Source organism: Cimex lectularius, unplaced genomic scaffold (genome assembly GCF_000648675.2).
Source record: "Cimex lectularius strain Harlan isolate CLEC.00 unplaced genomic scaffold, Clec_2.1 scaffold160, whole genome shotgun sequence".
In the NCBI taxonomy this organism is placed as follows: domain Eukaryota; kingdom Metazoa; phylum Arthropoda; class Insecta; order Hemiptera; family Cimicidae; genus Cimex; species Cimex lectularius.
The window spans coordinates 1,157,702-1,177,610 of record NW_019392776.1 but is presented as its reverse complement, the minus strand read 5'-3'; the positions used below and the strand labels follow the sequence as shown (position 1 = coordinate 1,177,610).

Here is a 19,909-nt window from a genome sequence, read left to right as displayed (position 1 = left end):
AGGGTTACCTCTTTAGCTAATCGGACAGCGTGTTCGTATCTTCTATACCTTCCTGTCCCGGAACTCACGAGTAACCTTGTGTTTTTCTTGCCATAGGACTAGTTTGAAATTCAAAGCATACGCATTTAGTGACTTTATGCCTAATGACGTTGTACGAGGAAGACCAACTTCGGTAATACTCTGGTTTGGGAGTATTGGGTATATGGTTCTTCAATTAATCCAACATATTATTCAGTTGACAAGTTTTCTGATTTATATTTGACCTTCCTTAGGGTACATATTTTCCTTCTATTTAATTGTAGAAAGGCCAGTGCTGACAAAAGGAGTTTGAGATGTTATTCCGTTATCAACTACGGTTATACTCTGGTATGGGAGTATTGGCTATGTGGATCTTAATTAGTCCAACTTCTTGACTGTCCGAAAGTAGTACGTGCGCCTTTCATTTTCTTCTGAATCAATTCACAAAGCTAGACTGCACGGACCTCAAACCTTGTGGTCCAGAGTTAGTTGTTAACGCGATCTTCTCGATCTTTTGAGCCTTCGAGCCATTTTTTATTTTATTTTATTTTATTTTTTTAAATTACAATCTGCAATTATTATTTACAATATGTAATTTGCGGATACATGAACAGCTATATATATGTACAACTATTTACATTGAGGGGAGAAAATAGTCAGTGCTATCCTCCCTCTTCACTTTGTTTTTTGTTTTTTTTTCTTTTTTTACAGTTCACTCGGAAAGGAGGTCGCGGGGCCATTTCCTCTTAAGACGCCTTATGGGGTTGTAGGGATGGGTTCTATCGGACAGGGCTTGGGCAAGACTATTTGGATGGTGGGAAAGTTTTTTGTGAAAATTGGTAAATTTTTGGGGAATAAATTTTTGGATATAAGGAATTTGAAGGTCGTTGTGGAGGGTAGCATTGAAGACATAATAAGGAGCATTTACAATGGATCTGAGGACTTTAGATTGAAAGGATTGGAGGCGTTGGATATTGGAAGGTTTAGCGGTTCCCCACAGTTCTATCCCGTACGTCCAAATTGGTTGTAGTAATGTTTTGTAAATTGTAAGTTTGTTTTTTGTCGATAGTTTAGACTGTCGTCCTATATGTCTGTGCAGTAGACCATACCGTCTGTTTAGGTTTTGTCGTGTCAGTCGTGTATGTTGATTCCACGTTAGTCGTGAATCTAGGTGGAACCCAAGGTAGCGAACGCAGTCGGATTTGGGGATGGGGACGTTATTGTAGTATATAGTGAGAGGAGGTTTGCTTCGGAGTGTAAATGTGACATGGACGCTCTTGCTTTCGTTTATCTTCATTTTCCATTGTCTACACCAATCTGCTATACATGAGATATGTTCCTGCAGATCTTCCGAAGCAACCGCAGGATCGGAATTGGAGGATAATACGGCTGTATCATCGGCGAAGGATGCAAGTAGGGTGGTAGGTTTAGTGGGAGTATCTGCAGTATAAAGGATGAAGAGGATTGGTCCGAGCACACTGCCCTGCGGTACTCCCGCGGCCAGAGAGCAGTATTCGGAGTAATCTGATCCTTGTCGGACCCGAAAGAACCGCTCTGTTAGATAAGAGCGGAGGATTAGGTAAAGAGTATTTGGAAGGACACGCTTTAGTTTGTACAGGAGTCCCCTGTGCCACACGCGGTTAAACCACTCGAGCCATAACGGTCCATATTTTATATCGTCGCTCTCTGCATCTGATCAACCGAATGCACTACCTTTTGCTATTCCATTGTCGTCCCCAACAAGCAACCGTCAGCAGGCGATGCATCAGTCTAAAAATAGCCAGAAGACCAGCCAGTGCACACGAACCTCACATAGCTCAAAATATTTCTCATTAAAATTTTCCATTCTTACTGATTAAGCATGTTAAGTCGCTATGGAATTAATCATATGTTAATAATCCGACTCATATTTTTTCTTTTTTATCTCATTATAAATCATTTGGACGTAATTCGTGTTTCGGGTTCATGTTATAAATTAATAAAAAACAGACTAGTCCGGACCTGTAACCTGAAAGAGGTAGCGATTTTTTAAAAGCTATGTTACAGTTTATATTTCATCACCTGCTCTTAAAAACTAAACATAATAATAAATGCGGTTCAGTTAAAAAAAAAATTATAAAAGTGTTGTTTTACAGTTAAAAATCCAGAAGTTTCAAAATTTTCCAAGTTTTCTACATTTCACATTTGTATCGTTGCTTATTCTAGTTTCTGATTTGAACACTGCGATGGTCAATTGGCAATGATGACGAAATTACTGGTATTTATCACGTCGCAAGCTGTTAGATTTGTGGGAGAAAGTCCGCCGAACACACTGGTATTCTTAACACATTCTTCGGATTTGGGAGTTTCGAGGGTTAAAGGAAAGGAGAGAAAAAAACTCGGAAAACTTCTGCCATTCCATTTTCCTTATTCAATTTTAAAGTGTTCGCAAGTTTGAAATCGTAGACTTCCCCGATTTAGATGACAAACTTGGAAGTTTCGAAGGTTTTGGCCCTCGGTTCGCCCACCCGCGCCAGGCAACTTTTCCTTTTACAATTGGATCTTTTCTCGTAAATATTTACAAATCCGACAGCCCCCGGAAAAATGATTGGAAATTGTCTCGCGCCGACGGCACAACAAAGAGAAATGATAGAACTACTTGGAACGAAAAAACGCTTGGCCAAGTCAGTTTCAAGATTGATACAGTGCTGAGTAAAATTTACACTGAACCAATATGGACTTTAGGACTGATGTGTCCACAGCTGTGTATATTGGAGCCAATATGGGCTTAAGGACTGTGTCCACAGCTATGTATATTGAACCAATATGGTCTTTAGGACTGATGTGCCCACAGCTATGTATATTGAGCCAATATGGGCTTAAGAAGTGTCGACAATGGGCTTAAGGACTATCCACACCTATGTATATTGAGTCAATATGGACTTTAGGACTGCTGTGCCCACAGCTGTGTATATTGGAGCCAATATGGGCATAAGGACTGTGTCCACAGCTATGTATATTGTGAACCAATATAGTCTTTAGGACTGCTGTGCCCACAGCTACGTATATTGAGCCAATATGGGCATAAGGACTGTGTCCACAGCTATGTATATTGTGAACCAATATGGTCTTTAGGACTGCTGTGCCCACAGCTGTGTATATTGGAGCCAATATGGGCTTAACGACTGTGTCCACAGCTATGTATATTGAACCAATATGGTCTTTAGGACTGCTGTGCCCACAGCTACGTATATTGAGCCAATATGGGCTTAAGAAGTGTCGACAATGGGCTTAAGGACTATCCACACCTATGTATATTGAGTCAATATGGACTTTAGGATTGCTGTGCCCACAGCTGTGTATATTGAGCCAATATGGGCTTAAGAACTGTCCACAGCTATGTATATTGAACCAATATGGGCTTAAGGACTGTCCATATCTACACTGAGCCGATATGGTCTTAAAGATTCGTGTGTCCACAATTACACTGAGCCGATATGGGCTTTAGGAATTTCCATATCTACACTGATCCGGTATAGACGTAAGGACTCGTGTGTCCATAACTACACTGAACATTGAGCCAATATTGACTTAAAGATTCGTGTGTCCACAGTTACACAAAGCCAATACGCACTTAAGGACTGCCCACAACTACACTTGCCGATATGGACATACTGACTGGTTATACCACAACCATGGCTGGATTTTCTAAGCAGTAAAGGCAATACTCTCTCTGCTTATTCACGGCTAGTGTTTTTCACACTGATTTTTGTGCAAGAAAAGGTTGAAATTAAACGCGGAAAAATCCACCCACATAACCTGCAACGACGTTAACTTTCCATCAGCGGACGAAGTGCCGAAGTATCTGCATGCAAGGCTGAAACGACTGATGAATCGATCCAAAATCCTTTGACGACTACTTGACAAACGATCCAACTATATACTAAAACCGATATGGACTGGAAGCCTGGAGTAAATTGTTGCTATCATTTTTATTATAACGTAAAAAATCAAGTTTTATCATTTTGTATTGTTTTCCTTAAGAAAAAGAATTTAATATATTTCGTAGGAAGAGGAAAGTACCGTATAATCCCGCTTGGTTTGGGCGTTAGAAGCTCTTAATAAAGCCTGAAGATTAAAACGAATTGCTTATGCACGATTTACTTTTCATCTGGTTGACCACCCAACTGGGACTAATGTTTCCTTGAAAGAATTGCACTTTCCTTGATGTTTTCCTTATCTCCCCTTCAGAAATTCAACACGACAAAAAGGAAATTATAAAAACTAGATTTTCTAGCAAGCGGGTTAACCACGATTCGGCTTAGACTTTATTCCAGCGAAGCTTGGAAAACCGCCCCGGTTTCGGGTAAGCTGAAATAATTGGATGTTTACAGGGTGAAGATTGTTTTTAACGTGATATCAACTCTGGCCGGGGGAGATAAGGAGGGAAAAGCTATTAACCACCGATGAACTAAATGAGACAACTTGAATTTGTTAATCAATGACCTACGTGAAACAATGCGGAAAAAATCGTAACTTTACAGCCCTTTAAGTCCGTACATCGGAGCTGCCCTTTGTCAAAAGTGGACCGAGACTTTGTGATCTCTGTAGATCGATTCTACCATGATTTTTTATACTCTAACACCTTTATGGCTGTTTTTAAATTTTATTTTGGATTCGTGCTTTATTGAACTTCACACCGCTTCTCAGATTTCTGTTTTTCACTTTGGAATATTGTGAGTGCCTGTTGGGTGAATATTTTTGTATCCTTTCTTTCGTGATAAACTGCCAAATATACTGAGAAAAAGCATAAAGCTTTACAAAATGGTTAAATCAAAATTAAAAAGTTTAATTTGAAGTGAAAAGGGCTAATTTGACGGAATAAAGCTATAATAATATGATATACGTACTANTAAAACAATTGTTATAAAAATAAATTATTTTTGTACTAATTCGAGTTTTTTGTCAATCTAGTTATTTTAGGTCTAAAAAATTTTACAATTTTTTTTAAATTTAATTTTAGGCTTTTCATTTTAATTCGAATTTCAATTCTCAAATTAATAAAAGAATCCATTAATTTTATGTAAGTTCTATTTTTAATTAATTTTCATAAAGTCGTTTAAAAGCCAAATAATATTTTATTAAAGAAAACTCCAATATATAGTTTTTGTGATGCCTTTCCGTCTCCAAACTTTTAAGGGTTAATTTTTAATTAAAAAAAGGTTAATTTGAATTAAATAACTTTACTAAGTTTATTATAATGCTTTACAAAATGGTTAAATCAAAATTAAAAAGTTTAATTTGAAGTGAAAAGGGCTAATTTGACGGAATAAAGCTATAATAATATGATATACGTACTAGGGTACATGTATGACCGAGCAGAGCACTCTAGAAATTTATTTTTAGCAAAACCCAACGGTGATATTCGAGTTTTTCTCACTGAACCCCCCGAATACGACTTTTTGGGAAAATTAGAAATTTTTTTTTTTACAATTTTCTCTGATTTTACTCCTCGAAAAACACAAAAATGGTCTTAATTATGGAACAACTCAACCGATTTACTAGAAACTTTACACGAATTTGGAACGGTGTAAACTACATGCAATGTCGTAAATTTGGCCTCCGTGAATAAATTAGAACCGGAAGTATAAAATTAAGCGTTCGAGGTATTTGTGTTGAGGTATTGTTGTTCATCTTTATTTTTCTTGCTTATAATAACAGAAAATGTTGATACAGTACGAAAGAAGAACAAATTCAGATTTTGAACGGTTGTAAAAACGTTTAATTTGCATAAAATTCACTGAAGTTACGATTGTTTTTAAGTAAAACGCTGGACATCGGAGAAAGAAATGTTTATTTTTTGTTTACTGTGTAAATTCGTACTGAAAGGTTTTGTAGAGTTTCTAAAACGAGTCTGAATTGGTTTTTCCAAAAATAAATATTTTTTGGGCTGCTTTCATAAATATGTTTTTGTTTAAATCAAATTTTCGCCTCTAAAATAAGCCGTCGTTATTTTTCGAAAATCATAAAAAAATATGGAAAATTAATAACGACTCGACTAATCTACTCGAAACTTTATAATAATTATGAAGCCAAGTATAAAACAAAACGTTAGAGGTATTTGTATCAATTTCATCTTTATTTTTCTCATTTACAATGACGAACAATACAAAAGATGTTGATATATATATACTGAACGCAGGACATTTCAGCTTTTCAACTGTTGTTGACATTGGAAAAAATTCGGAGAAGTTATGCATTTTCTGATGGAAACACTGGACATCGGAGAAGGAAATTAACTCGACCTTAATCCAGTAAAACAATGTCTATTTTTTCGTTTGCTATGAAAATTGGCATGTCAGGGAGTTTTGTAGGGTTCTTACAAAGAATCTGAATTAGTATTTCCTAAATCAATTTTTTTGGGTTCCTTTCATAAAAACATTTTTTGTATCAAATTTTCGCCTTATAAAAGCCGCCGTTTTGTTTCCCGAAAATCACAAAAACCCTAAAACGAATTGGTTTTTCGAAAAACAATTTGTTTTTGGCCTGCTTTCATAAATGTTTTTGTTTAAATCAAATTTCCGCCTTACACAAGCCGTAGTTATTTTTCGAAAATCATAAAAAATATGGAAAATTACAAACGACTCGACTAATCTGCTGGAAACTTTACAGCAATTAAGTAGCTTATAAACCTCATGTGGCAAAAGCTGTAGATGAATTAGAACCGGAACAATAAAACAAAACGTTTGAAATATTTGGATCAATTCCATCTTTATTTTTCTCATTTATAATGACGAACAATACAAAAGTTATTCAGAAATCGTGAGATGCGGTCTGGTATGACGTAGTTTCAGAAAAACATTTTCTTTATCGTGCCAACGTTTCGATCTTTATTGAGATCATCTTCAGGGCTCAATAAAGATCGAAACGTTGGCACGATAAACAAAATGTTTTTCTGAAACCTACATCACACCAGACCGCATCTCACGATTTCTGAATAATTATCGATTAACGGTCACTAATCACCACACATTAATACAAAAGTTTATGATAAATGAAGGATAATTCACCTTTTGAACGGTGGTAAAAATGTTTAATTGGCATAAAAACCAGTGGTTACGATTTTTTTTAAATTGAAACACTGGACATCGTGGAACTAAATTAACAAGAACTTATTCCGGTCAAACAATCTCAATTTTTTGGTTATTATGAAAGTTGGTATGAATGGTTTTTGTAGGGTCCTAAAACGAATCTGAATTGGTTTTTCCAAAACCAAAATTTTTCCAGCTTTCCAACAGTTTTCATAACGTTGAATTTGGATAAAATACATAAATAAATATTTTAGCCTGCTGTCATAAATATATTTTCAAAATTAAATTTTCGCTTTCCAAAATTCGAAAATCACAAAAATGTAAAAATTAGAAACACCTCTACTGATCTACTGGGAACTTTACAACTATAAGCCTATAAACTACATGTACTGGCATAAACTTGGTTTGGTATATAAATTAGAACCGGAAGTATAAAACAAAACGTTTGAGGCATTTTTGTCGATTTCATCCTTATTTTTCTCACTTATAATGACAAACAATACAAAAGGTGTTGATATATACTGAAATAAGGGTATTTCAGTTTTTCAACGGTTGTCCATAACCCACTTATGTTTGGTGGACTAATTCACCAAATTACTTCTTTCAATTAATTATTCTATTAATGTAATGTTTTAAAAAAATGGCAAAAAGGAGTGAAAATTCGAAAGGTTGTAGGTTGAGATTGAGAGTTGGTGTCCGAGTGGATCGTAGTCACGATAGCTCAAGTGGTTAGAGAAGCGGCGTATTGAGCCGAAGTTCGTGGGTTCGAATCCCGCTCGTGCCATTGACTTTTTCATGTCAAACAAGATCTTAAATAAAAAGAATAACTAATTGAAAGGTTTTCATGACGCTGACATTGGGAAAAATTAATCTGAGTAGTTATGAAGGGGCTATTTGTGTTAATTTCATCTTTATTTTACAGAAAATGTTGATACAGTATGAAAACTGAACAAATTCAGATTTTGAACGGTTCTAAAAACGTTTAATTTGCATAAAATTCACTGAAGTTACGATTGATTATAAGTAAAACGCTGGACATCGGAGAAAGAAATGTTTATTTTTTGTTTACTGTGAAAATTCGTACTTATAGGGTTCCTAAAACGAATTGGTTTTTCCAAGTACAATTTTTTGTGGCCTGCTTTCATAAATATATTTTCAAAATCAAATTTTCGCCTTCCAAAAGCCGCCGTTTTGTTTTTGGAAAATCACAAAAATGATAACTTAGAAACGACTCGACTGATCTACCGGAAACTTTACAACAGCTTATAACTTTCTGAATAGTTTTTGTCTAAACAATTTTTTTCTGACTTACCTTACTCGTAGGTTATTTCAGTTTTTCTAACTTTTTATGTACTTGATCTCATTCAATTCAATCCTGGATTACAATTAATTAAGGTTTTCACTTGAGATAAAAAAAGTCAGTGGCACGAGCGGGATTCGAACCCACGATCTTCGGCTTGATACGCCGCTGCTCTAATCACTTGAGCTATCGTGACTTCGATCCACTCGGACACCAACTTCCCATCTCAACCACACCTTTTGAATTTTCCCTCCTTTTTGCCTTTTTTCTACTAGTGAATTCAATCCTGAATATTATTTTCTTATCATAGATCAAAAACAAATAGAATGATATTAAAATAACCTTAAAACATATCCACAAAGCAGAAAATATATTTTAAAAACAGCATACTGGGCCATTGGCAAGAACAGTTGGACAATGTATGTACAATATTTTTCGACGTAGTATACTAACACCAAAAAAAGTTAGATTTAAATCCTCGATCCCATGTCCGTTCTGTAAGTAACTAAGTCCCAAGTCCCTTGTGAGTTAGTTTAAAGATTGTAAAAGGAAAACGATAAATCCAACAATTACGAGTCTGACTTTGTGAGGTTTTAATAAATAATAAGACACCTTGCGTTTGTAAAGTTCATTCAGCCATAGCTCAACTTATACAGGCGATAGTTACAGGTATGAACGGGAGTAGCGGATTCACAGAGCAGCCGCCGACAACGCTCCAGAGCGAGGGTCTCGTCTGGTGATCCGAGGAGGAATAAAAACGGGGACGAAAGAGGTTTTTTATTTATTTCACAAAACTACACACTTAAGAAATGGATAAAACGGTTCAGTAAGGAAGACAAAATAAACAAAAACAAAAACAAAAACAAATGGACAAACCTGGGATATCTAGACAAAATATGCTCTCAAGATGTTTTATTTTTATAAAAGGCTTTTCATTTTTCGAAAACGCTATGAGCGACGGCTTTAGGACCGCCCAACTGATTTATTCCTATATTAAATAATCAGTTATGCAATTGTATTTATTTATAGTAACGTTTAAGTTTTAAAACGTCCATTTATAATACATGTATTCAGTATTTCACATTGGTTCAAATGTTGCATGTACAGTGATTGAGATGCCATATTCAAATATAAGAGTTGTAAATATAAATGTTGTTATTCTATGTTTTCTTATATTATTATTATTATTATCTATTATTATTATATTATTTTATCTTTTGTTTGTTTGCGAAACTGGCTAAAAACAAGGTAAAAATACATGTTTAAAACGAAATCATCAAGATTCATTTTTTTTTCTTTTATTTTGACCGAAGAGAGTTTGGAATTTCTCTTTCTCCAGTAGACAGTGTACATTATCGACCTTGTATATAATGACAAAATTAACATATAATTGCCATTCTGTCTAAAAAACAAAAAAAAGTTTATAGTAATAAAATATGGTTGTCATATTACTATAGATGTATGTTATGGTGAGCCTAAGAATGTTTGGTTCAATTGTATTGTAATGTCTTGTTATTTGTGGAAAATATAGTGTACTAGAAAAACTTTAAAAATTTAGTTTTTGTTCCTCCCAGAACTACATTTCAAAAAAAATTCTTTGGTAAAAAAAGAACAAAAAAAAACCGGACACTACAAAACACTTGGCAAATATAGCCAAAGGTAAGTGCTAGGCTTAGAAACGTGATATAAAAAAAAATGTTTGGCACAATAACAACGTATCTTAAAAGGGTATACAGAAAAAAATTGAGCTGGTTTATACCCTACTTCAGCACAAAATCGAGACAAAAGTAAAGTCNGTCAATTCTCAAGTTAATATAAGAATCCATTAATTTCATGTAACTTTTAATTTTAATTAATGTTCATAAACGCTTCTAAAAGTCAAATAATATTTTATTAAAGCAAACTCCAATATATAGTTTTTGTGATGCCTTTCCGTCTCTTAAATTTTTTCAAGGCTTCATAAAAAGGGTTAATTTTAAATTAAAAAAGGTTAATTTGAATTAAATAACCCTTTATTTTGAAGGCAAAAACCTATGCTGATGAAAACACCATCCAAGAAACTGCATACAAGGCACTATGTTAGTCAGTGTTTGATCAGGTGGGTCAGCGTTACAACTATAAAACACTAGAATCAATCCGACACTATTTTAATAAGTTTTCCTCTTGGACTTTTCCTTATAGGCTTGTTTTCGCACAGAGCCAATCTAATCCGGATGGGATTTTTCCAGTTACAATACCGAAAATCCGGAAGGTTAATTAAGACCAGGTCGGGTATAGGGCAAATCGGTACGACCTGAGGCAAACGGGCAATAAGCGGAAGAACTCCCAATGACAAAACGGCAAAGGGTGTGTTAATTTGTTCCTTGTATTTGTCCGTTTTTCTCTTTTTCCTTTGTTGTTAATAATTTAAATCGTATTGGTCGGATAATCTGTATAATAATATCGACAGTTTTCCAAATAGGATGGTGTAAAATGAATTTAAAACGATGGAAATTTTGCGTACAAGGCTGTAGTGCACTTTCTTTCCATTGGGCTCTGGGGGGTAAAGAAGCACACAAAAAAACATACACTTTACAAAACACTTGGCAAATATAACCAAAGGTAAGTGCTAAGCTTAGAAACCTAATAAAAAAAAATGTTTGGCAAAATAACAACGTTCCTTAAAAGGATATACAGAAAAAAAAATTGGCTGGTTTATACCCTACTTCAGCACAAAATCGAGACAAAAGTAAAGTCACGACAATTCTATATTTATTTTTGTTCGAAAAGGGATCACAGAGATAAATATAGATTTAATTATAGAGTTTATTAGACAAACCAAGTACTCGAAAGCTTCTACCATACTACTTATCACACAACAGAAAAAAAAAAAAAAATCGATGTTAAAGATTGTTAACATGTAATCGTTTAAAATATAATCGATTGAAGTAATAGATATTACTATTTTTGATAATTTTGTTGACTAAAGACTCGACATTTTGGTTGTACAATTTCAGTAGAAAGCGATTTGAATCAGACTTGATCACACGCCACCGAACCTGATTCTTCAGTCTAAAACGTTAGGCAAATCATCAAGAAATATTGAAAATAGAAGGTGGCTAAGAATGCACCTCTACCCTTGTCTCGAGGCTAGATGCCACGTGTAGCAAATCTGAAATACTCGTTTCCTCCGCACCTTAGGGTGTGTTCTGATTCAACTTTTGGTTTTCAACTTACTTAGATTGATAAAAATTGAAAGCGACTTGAATCGGTTTTTGTTTACATGCCACCAACCGTGATTCTCCAATTTAAAATTTAGGCAAATCATCAGGAAAAAATTGTGGAGAGAAGGAGGCTAAGAATACACCCTAACGTCAAATGCCACTTGAAACCAATCAGAAAAGCCCGTCCCCCAACTGGAGGTACAACTTCTTTTAGAGGATTAAAGTTAGAGTTGAGGAATTTAAAATTTAAAAAAAGTTTAATTTGAAGTTAAAAGGGTTAATTTGACGGACAAAAGCTATAGGTCGCAGTGGAGAAAATTTATCTACGGAAGTTTTCCTTCTTGCTCATGAGTTTTTTTTTCGACCTTATATATTTTGACACCGACTTCTTTAAGTCGGTTATCTCAAGTACATACGAAGCTCGACGTTTTCCCGGACCTCTGAGGCTACGAGAGGGTGGTTTAGATTAAGAAATCGTCTTGTAAAATAAATTGAAAGCAGTTTACTTTCCGTCTCCGTCATCTTGAAAAACGGTCTCGTCAATTTTATCCCGCCCCCGCTCTGTCGAAGGGAGGGTCCCTTGGGCAACATCCCCTTGTCGTTTTCAGACTTCTTATTACTCTCCCTTGCCTTTATTCAGTTATTTCCCTTTGACGAATGATTGGTTCCTCGGGAAAAAAATAAGTCGTTCCAATTACCTCTCAAATGACCTGTATCTCCTCTCCCCACTGGCAGTGAAATGTCGATAAATAGTGTTCTACATGTTGACTTTGTTTTTTAATGGATGTTTTTCTTCGAGAATCTATCGTGCAAAGGCTTTAAAATTTAATTTCAGAGAGATTTTGCTTTAATCCCTTCACCTCGGAAGGAAAGCTGTTGACGTTTCTCCGGAAGCAATCGTCTCTCTCTTCTTCACCGCCCTTTGCACATTTTTACACTTTCGATCGGTTCTGTTTTATTTTTTAATTTACTAATCCGAAGAAAGAAAAAGAAGTTGCAAACCTTAATTCGAAGGTGACTGAAATAGTTCAGGCATACATTAACAAATAAAATCAGACAACACTTTTCTGGAAATGGCCACTTTCCCTTTATATTTAAAATAAATTTAAATCCTTTGGAACGTTTTGGTAAGTTTCTACAGACAAAAAAGGGGGAGAAGAAATCAGGGGAAAATAAGATATCCCAACCTTGCAGTTTACTCGAACTCTTTACGCCCGACTTGGTGAGAAGTCGAACCAAGAATGCCTTAAGCGGGGAACACACTTACCCGATGCAACGCTATGCGACGCTACCCGACGCAAATCCAACTCAGATTTTCCATAAGGTTGCATTACCCCCGTGCAGAACTGCCCGATGCCACGCAACGCTACTCTCCTCTACGCTACGCGATCCCCGCTGTCCAGATTTTCGTCGGGTTGCATCGCGTACGGTCGAAGACAAAAGAACCGGACATTCATATTTTATTTCAAACTATATGTATTATTGTCGTTATATTAATTACAACATACTTATTTTAATATTAACCAAATTAAGCGAGATCAAAAATTCATTAGTTTTTATTTAAAAAAATTAATTTTAATGATTTGGAAAATTGATCAAAACACCGGAATACCATTTATTGATAGAATGAATTTACTAACAATTTATTACACGGATTTGCTCATACAATTTAACTAACAATTTATTTCATTGATTTGCTCATAAACTTTAACTTACAATTTATTTCAAGGATTTGCTCATAAAATTTAACTAAAATTTATTACACGGTTTTGTTCATAAAATTTAACTAACAATTTATTACACGATTTTGCTCATACAATTTAACTAACAATTTATTTCATTGATTTGCTCATACAATTTAACTAACAATTTATTTCATAGATTTGCCCATAAAATTTAACTAACAATTTATTACACGATTTCGCTCATACAATTTAACTAACAATTTATTTCATTGATTTGCTCATAAAATTTAACTAACAATTCATTCCAAGGATTTGCTCATAAAATTTAACTAAATTTTATTATATGGTTTTATTCATAAAATTTAATTAACAATTTATTGCATGATCTGGCTCATAAAATTACACCATTTTCGTCGAGTGGCGTTAGAAACGAACACTCATATTTTTTGTAGTTTATTTAGAACTATGCATATGTCATTATATTAACTATATCATGTTTATTTTTATGTAAACCAAATTAAACGAGATCAAAAATTCATGAGTTTTTATAAGAATTATTTAATTATGATGGTTAGGAAGAAAATTTATCAAACACCTGAATAACTTTATTTAAAACAATTAATTACATGGCTGTGCTCATAAAATTTAACTAGCAATTTATTACATTCTTTTGTTCATAAAATTACACCATTTTCGTCGAGTGGCGTCAGAACCGGACACTCATATTTTTTGTCGTTTATTTAGAACTAAGTATATGTCATTTTGTCGTTATATTAATTACAACATGCTTATTTTACTTTAAACTAAATTAACCGTGATCAAAGATTTATGAGTTTTTATAAGAATTATTTAATTATTATGGTTAGGCAGAAAATTTATCAAAACACGGGAATAACTTTATTTAAAACAATGAAATTTAACTAGCAATTTATTACTTGGTAGTGCTCATAATATTTAACTAACAATTTATCGTTTTGTTCAAAATAATGCATTAAGAACAAAAGAAGCGTTGCGATTGTGATACTGATTTGTGATACACGCTGTGTGCCTGTACGTGCGCTTGACGTCGCATAGATGTGCACACCCTACCAAAGAGACAAGTCGCCGGGTAGCATCGGTTAGCGTAGCATAGCGTTGCATCAGGCATGCGTGTTCCCAGCTTGAGACTTGATCCCGCTCTACACCCATAGGTCTTAGCGCTTCGTGTATTGTAAATGGCTGCGGAGCCAGCATATTTATTTCAAGTCTAAAAATGATTAAGCAAGTTTCATAGGTGCTAGGGCACAAATTAACTTTGGGTTATGGACAATCAGGCGACCAGTGGAGTATCTGCAGCATTAGACCCGGGAACTATAATTGGGATAACAAAATTAAACTTTGAGGTCCATCTCAGAATGGATACGCATAAAAGGAGAAGTCTATAAGTGCCAAAGATAGCAAACTCTTGATTACAGAAGATCGCCAAAAACATTGGCTACAGTTAGAAGGGGTAAAATTCAATGTGAATTATTAATCCTACAAATTAAATGAAACGTACTAAAATATTACAAGTAATTGCTTATGTTTAAATAACTTCCAAATGGGGCAAACGTAGCAGAAATAACCACAGACAACGGTGGTAAATTATTGTATAATACATAATTTTCTCACCTTTTTGAAATTTTTGTTCGTCGGCTTTAGGGAAACCGTTCAATAATTCCATAGTGTTTTTGACATTGTTAGTGGAATTTTTTAAACCTCAAATTGTCAACTATTGGCTAGGAGTCGATTAACAATAATTACAGTGATTAAGTAATATAATATAATTTCTTGATGTAAATGGTCCAATTATCTTTGGACTGTGATAATTTGCTACAGATTGATTTGAGCAGTGACCATTGTGGGTATGAGGCGAATACCCAAACTTGAAAGGGCGCGGGTCCTGGAATAATTGGATTAAGGCAGACAGTTTCAGAGGATAAATTTTTCTAAAATATTAAACAAAATCGTAACTTCTTGTAATTTAAAAAAAAATCTATAATTTAAACATACGTAGCTTTTTCCGTCGGCAATACACCTCCGCTCTAACCACTTGTTATCGTGACTTTTTTTAAATCTAAAATTTACCCTTTTTAATATCAAATTAACCCATTTTATCTTTAATTATTTTATTTTATTTTTATTTATTTATTTTTTATTTTAATAATGAATCTGGGCAACTGGGCAACTCCTATTAGTCAGAGAGTCGAAAGAGTCGATATTAGTCGACGGTGATTATTCATTAATCGCAGCTTAGTAGTGGGACAGAAGAATGATGGGTCATATCGAAATTTGCAAGCACACAAATTTTGCCGTATATGGCACAGTCTCCTGACATCAGCAGTGTTTCGAGGTTATATGATCGTCCCATCGAGGAGCTTGACAAAGCCCGGAGCACAATTTCTCGTTGGGCCACAAATTTCTTGCAGCACAGCAAGATCAGCTGCCTCGTCGCAATGAAGACATTTTGGGGAAGATCTGCGGTTTTTTCGTATACAAGTACGAACCGCATATGCCATGGCCGGTTCGTAATTACGAAATGTTGGTGTAAAAGGCTTTGCTTTTCCTAATCCCGGCCCGACAAGCTAGATTTTTTATTAAGAGTGGGGAAAATTGATAATGCTTTACGATGCCGCATTGTGCAAAGATTGAAAGTCACTTATTGAAAGGTGAATGTATGTCAGTGGTACTGGTGGTTACCCAGCGTTGAGTATTTGGCCAATCTATCAACAGACTCGATGTGCCTTACACCTGAATGACCTCTTACCCAGCAAAGTACTATTTCTTTATTATATATTGAAAAATCACGCTTCCCCTCCACTATACGGACGTCAGATACTTAGGACTGTACCTATACAACAGACTGACGTAAAATCACCACGCAAGGCTACAGAGACAATAACTTAAAATAAGAGTGGATAATTAGGAAACGTTTAGGGCAGAAATTATCTTAAACCGTCCAAACTTCCTTTATACAAGACATTACTTCGACCAGTTTGAGCATGCAGAGCGGGATTGTGGGGTTCTGCTAAGCCATCCAATATCCAGCGAATCCCTTTCAGTCAAAAGTCCTGAGACAAATCGTCAAAGCTCCTTCCTAAATACATCACTGTCCACAACGATCTCAACATTCCTTTTGTCAATGAACTGATAGGATGCTTCCTAAAGTTTCACACTAAGCTCTCGATCCATCCAAAAACAACTTCCCAGACCCTTTTTCCACTTTCCCATCCTGAACCATATACGAGAATGGCTTCCAGACTTCCGAATCAATCATGAGTGCCAGCTTTGGGTGGTTACTCTTAAGCTGTATCTTAAGAGTGAACTTAACAGAAGACTTCAAAAACCACAATCTGTTTTGACTGTCAAAACTCAACTAACGTTAAAGGCTACTGCGACTGCAACCTTTGCCTGTCAAGCCATCAAACAACCACTTCATCCAAACCTAACAATCAAAAGTCCTTAGACAAATTGTCAAATGCCCTTACTGCGTAACTGACCTCACATCTAATTAAAACAAATACTTAGGTCTATATTTGACAGCATTACTGACCCGAAGGACCTTCACCACTAAGAAGGACGTAAAATTCAAGAGACAAGACTTCAGAGACAACAACTTAACAGAAGATTTGGACACTTAGGATTGCGTTGAGGACCGAAATCAGTTTTGACCGTCGAAACTCAACAAACTCTGTACAATACATTACTGCGAACCTTCTGGGACATACTGGGCATACCTAGGGATGCACGTAAACATCACACTGACGTGAAATTTCCGCATAAGACTAAAGTTACAAGTTAACTTGTTTATTGTTTTTTAAAGCTTCTAATAGATTTAGTTTGAGCTGGTTTAAATCAAGAGAATTCAAATTTAAGTTCACAATTTGTACTTTGTTGTATTGCTGGAAAAGACTGGTTCCATTTTCCTTTTGAGGAAGTTTACGTAATCAGGAATACCAGTGACAGAGGTTTGGTTACTAATTTCTGTATTATTTTTTACGTTGTTTGAGAGAATTGCTCACATTCTCTATTCTCTATTTCGTCAGGAGGATATTTTTCGCTCTTGTTTGACATTATGCCTGCTTGAAAGGGAAAATCATTTACTAACTTGGAACAATATAACAAAATAATTTATAAACACTAACACACACATTAAATCAACAGTTACTGTAGACAAATTTTATAAAGAAGAAATAGTGCTCCCTGAGAGAAATACTCGGTAGGGTACTTTGATGGATTTGATTTTTCACTTCAAATTAACCCTTTTCAAATTCAAATTAACTCCATTTTTAAAACATTAAAAACATAGGAAAAGGTATGAAATTGGAGAGAATCGAATTGTCACATCGATATTTTTTCCCCATTAAATTAACTGTTTTTGATTTCAAATTAGTAATATTTTAATACCAACTGAACTCTCTCTTCAAAGCATTAAAAAACAGAAGAGTTGGTCTGAAATTGGGAAGCAAAGAAATATCACATTTATATAGCTTTTCTTCCGTCAAATTAACCCTTTTTAACTTCAAATTAATTTTATTTTATCTTGACTTTTTAATTTTCCCTCACGCTCCTCCGTTTCAATGGTTCATATTCATTCCATTTGGCTGAATCGAATTGTCATATCCATACAGATTTTTTCCTTCAAATTAACGCTTTTTTAATTTCAAATTAACTTTTTTTAAAATTTCAAATTAATCCTTTTTAATTTTAAATCAACTCATTTTAATTTCAGATGAACCCTTTTATTAAATGTCAAATTAACCCTCTCTCTTTAGAGCATTAGAAAACATAGGAACTGGCCTGAAATTTAAGCATGGAAAATAAATTTCCTTTATATCCGGGTATATCAATTAAAAATTAATTGCTCTCTTATTTTGATCATTAATTACAATTAAAATTTGAAATTATACAAAATAAAATACAGAATTAAGTATTCTTCTTTTAATTTGAGTAAATTGAGATAAACAAAGAACGAAGAAACAAATTATTGTACTTTTTCAAAAAATCTTAAATTAAAAGAAGAAGCATTTGTTTTTATATTTACTTTTACATAATTTTTCATTTGGTCCTATACGGGCCAATTTTTTTAAATTTAAAAACAAATATCACATTAAAAAATGAATAATTTGTTTTTATCGGTCTTTAATTTAATTTTTAATTGTAATTCATTTTCATGCGGTTTTCTAACAGCTCAATAATTTCATTTGTAAAAATATATATACATGAATTTTATTTTAAACGGTAATATTTCACTCCTAAGTTTTGAACATTCTTTAAAGAAAGGTTAATTCGAAATTAAAAAAGGTTAATTGGAAATTAAGAAAGGCAAATTTGATATTAAAAACAACTAGTTTGAAATTAAAAAGGGAGAGGTTTTTTTTTGGGGGGGGGGCTGATGAATATGCAATGGTTAGCATGAGAGACTCTCACGCCGCGGTCGTGGGTTCGATTCCCACCGTCGCCTCTGGCCCTTTTTTCGCAATAACCCCCCCAAATTTGAACACACAAATATGAATTGTCGCATGGCTAATATGCATAGTTCATAAAAAAAAAAAAAAAAAAAAAAAAAAAAAAAAAAAAATTAAAAAGCGTTAGTTTGAAATTAAAAAGGACTAATTTGAAATTAAAACGGGTGAAATATGAAGAATAAAAATTATTTGACGGGAAAAGCTTTAATTTGACATGCTCGTTCCTCTGTATGGGTTTTGGTCCAAATGCTTATGGTAAATTTTGTCACAAGGGTTTAATTTAAGCAAAATTTCATACTTCCCCTAGGATTTTAACCATAATTTAGCTATATAACAAATAAATTCAGGTACATCCACAATATGAAGATAATGTAGACCAATTTACAGTGAAATATGTACATTGTTTGTCATCCATTTGCTCGAAAGGTTTATGAAATTCAACTTGACCCGGCGAAAGTGTTGTCATGGGAGTCGATGGAGCAATGTCTTCCAAGGACTTAGAACTGATTTTCACAACTTTGGGTAGAAAGTTTCATTTAAACCTTCCACCAGACTTGCAAGTGGCGTTTTCACCTCGGCAACGATAAGTTAAGAAAACAAAGTGTCTGCGTGAAACCGAGAGATCGACTCGAGGCGTGCACGCCGGGAGCGAGCAGGGGTTGTGGACGTGGCCAGGACCTCAAATGTCAGCCCGGCGAGTACGTGTGGCCTTGCGGTAAGCTTGTCAGATCGTTATACAGTAGACCCAAGGTCCCCGGATAATAACCGCATTTCGCGTTTGGATGTGCCCATCCGGCTCCTATCGAACACATTTCCGAAATAATTAGGAATTAGAAATTCTCCGGGATGAACTCCCGTGAGAAGGGCCTTCGCGCAAACTCGACACGTCTCAAGCTGTTTTACACTAAAATCATCCTTGCGCAAAACATAATTGAATATCGCCCACACACAAGGTATCCATGTTCAAAGGAAACAAGTTCGTGCGGTTAAACAGAAAAGTTAGTGAAATGTAAAATAATGATTGTACAACTGTCATGCTAAAGTTAAACAGCCTAAATGTCACCTACTAGAAAACGTTGGAATTGTATACATTCGGAAACAAACTCGAATAGAATGCCGACTGTCGAACCACAAGAAAAAACTAAAT

General features: G+C 34.7%; 1 protein-coding gene across 6 annotated transcripts in view; it reads left to right on the top strand.

Annotated features, from left to right (window-relative positions):
- LOC106673128 (LIM/homeobox protein Lhx5) overlaps positions 1-19,909 on the top strand; it is a 301,938-nt gene that overhangs the window by 151,399 nt on the left and 130,630 nt on the right. For 3 of the 6 annotated variants that reach the window (XM_024227614.1, XM_024227617.1, XM_024227618.1), the window contains exon 8: positions 9,052-9,941. The exons of 1 other annotated variant lie outside the window; for it this stretch is intronic. In XM_024227614.1, coding sequence (XP_024083382.1) covers positions 9,052-9,128 — 77 coding nt within the window. In that variant the 3' untranslated portion in view covers positions 9,129-9,941. Of the gene's footprint in view, positions 1-9,044; positions 9,942-19,909 lie in introns of those variants that run through there. 2 more of the 6 variants (XM_024227615.1, XM_024227616.1) reach the window with 2 other exon arrangements.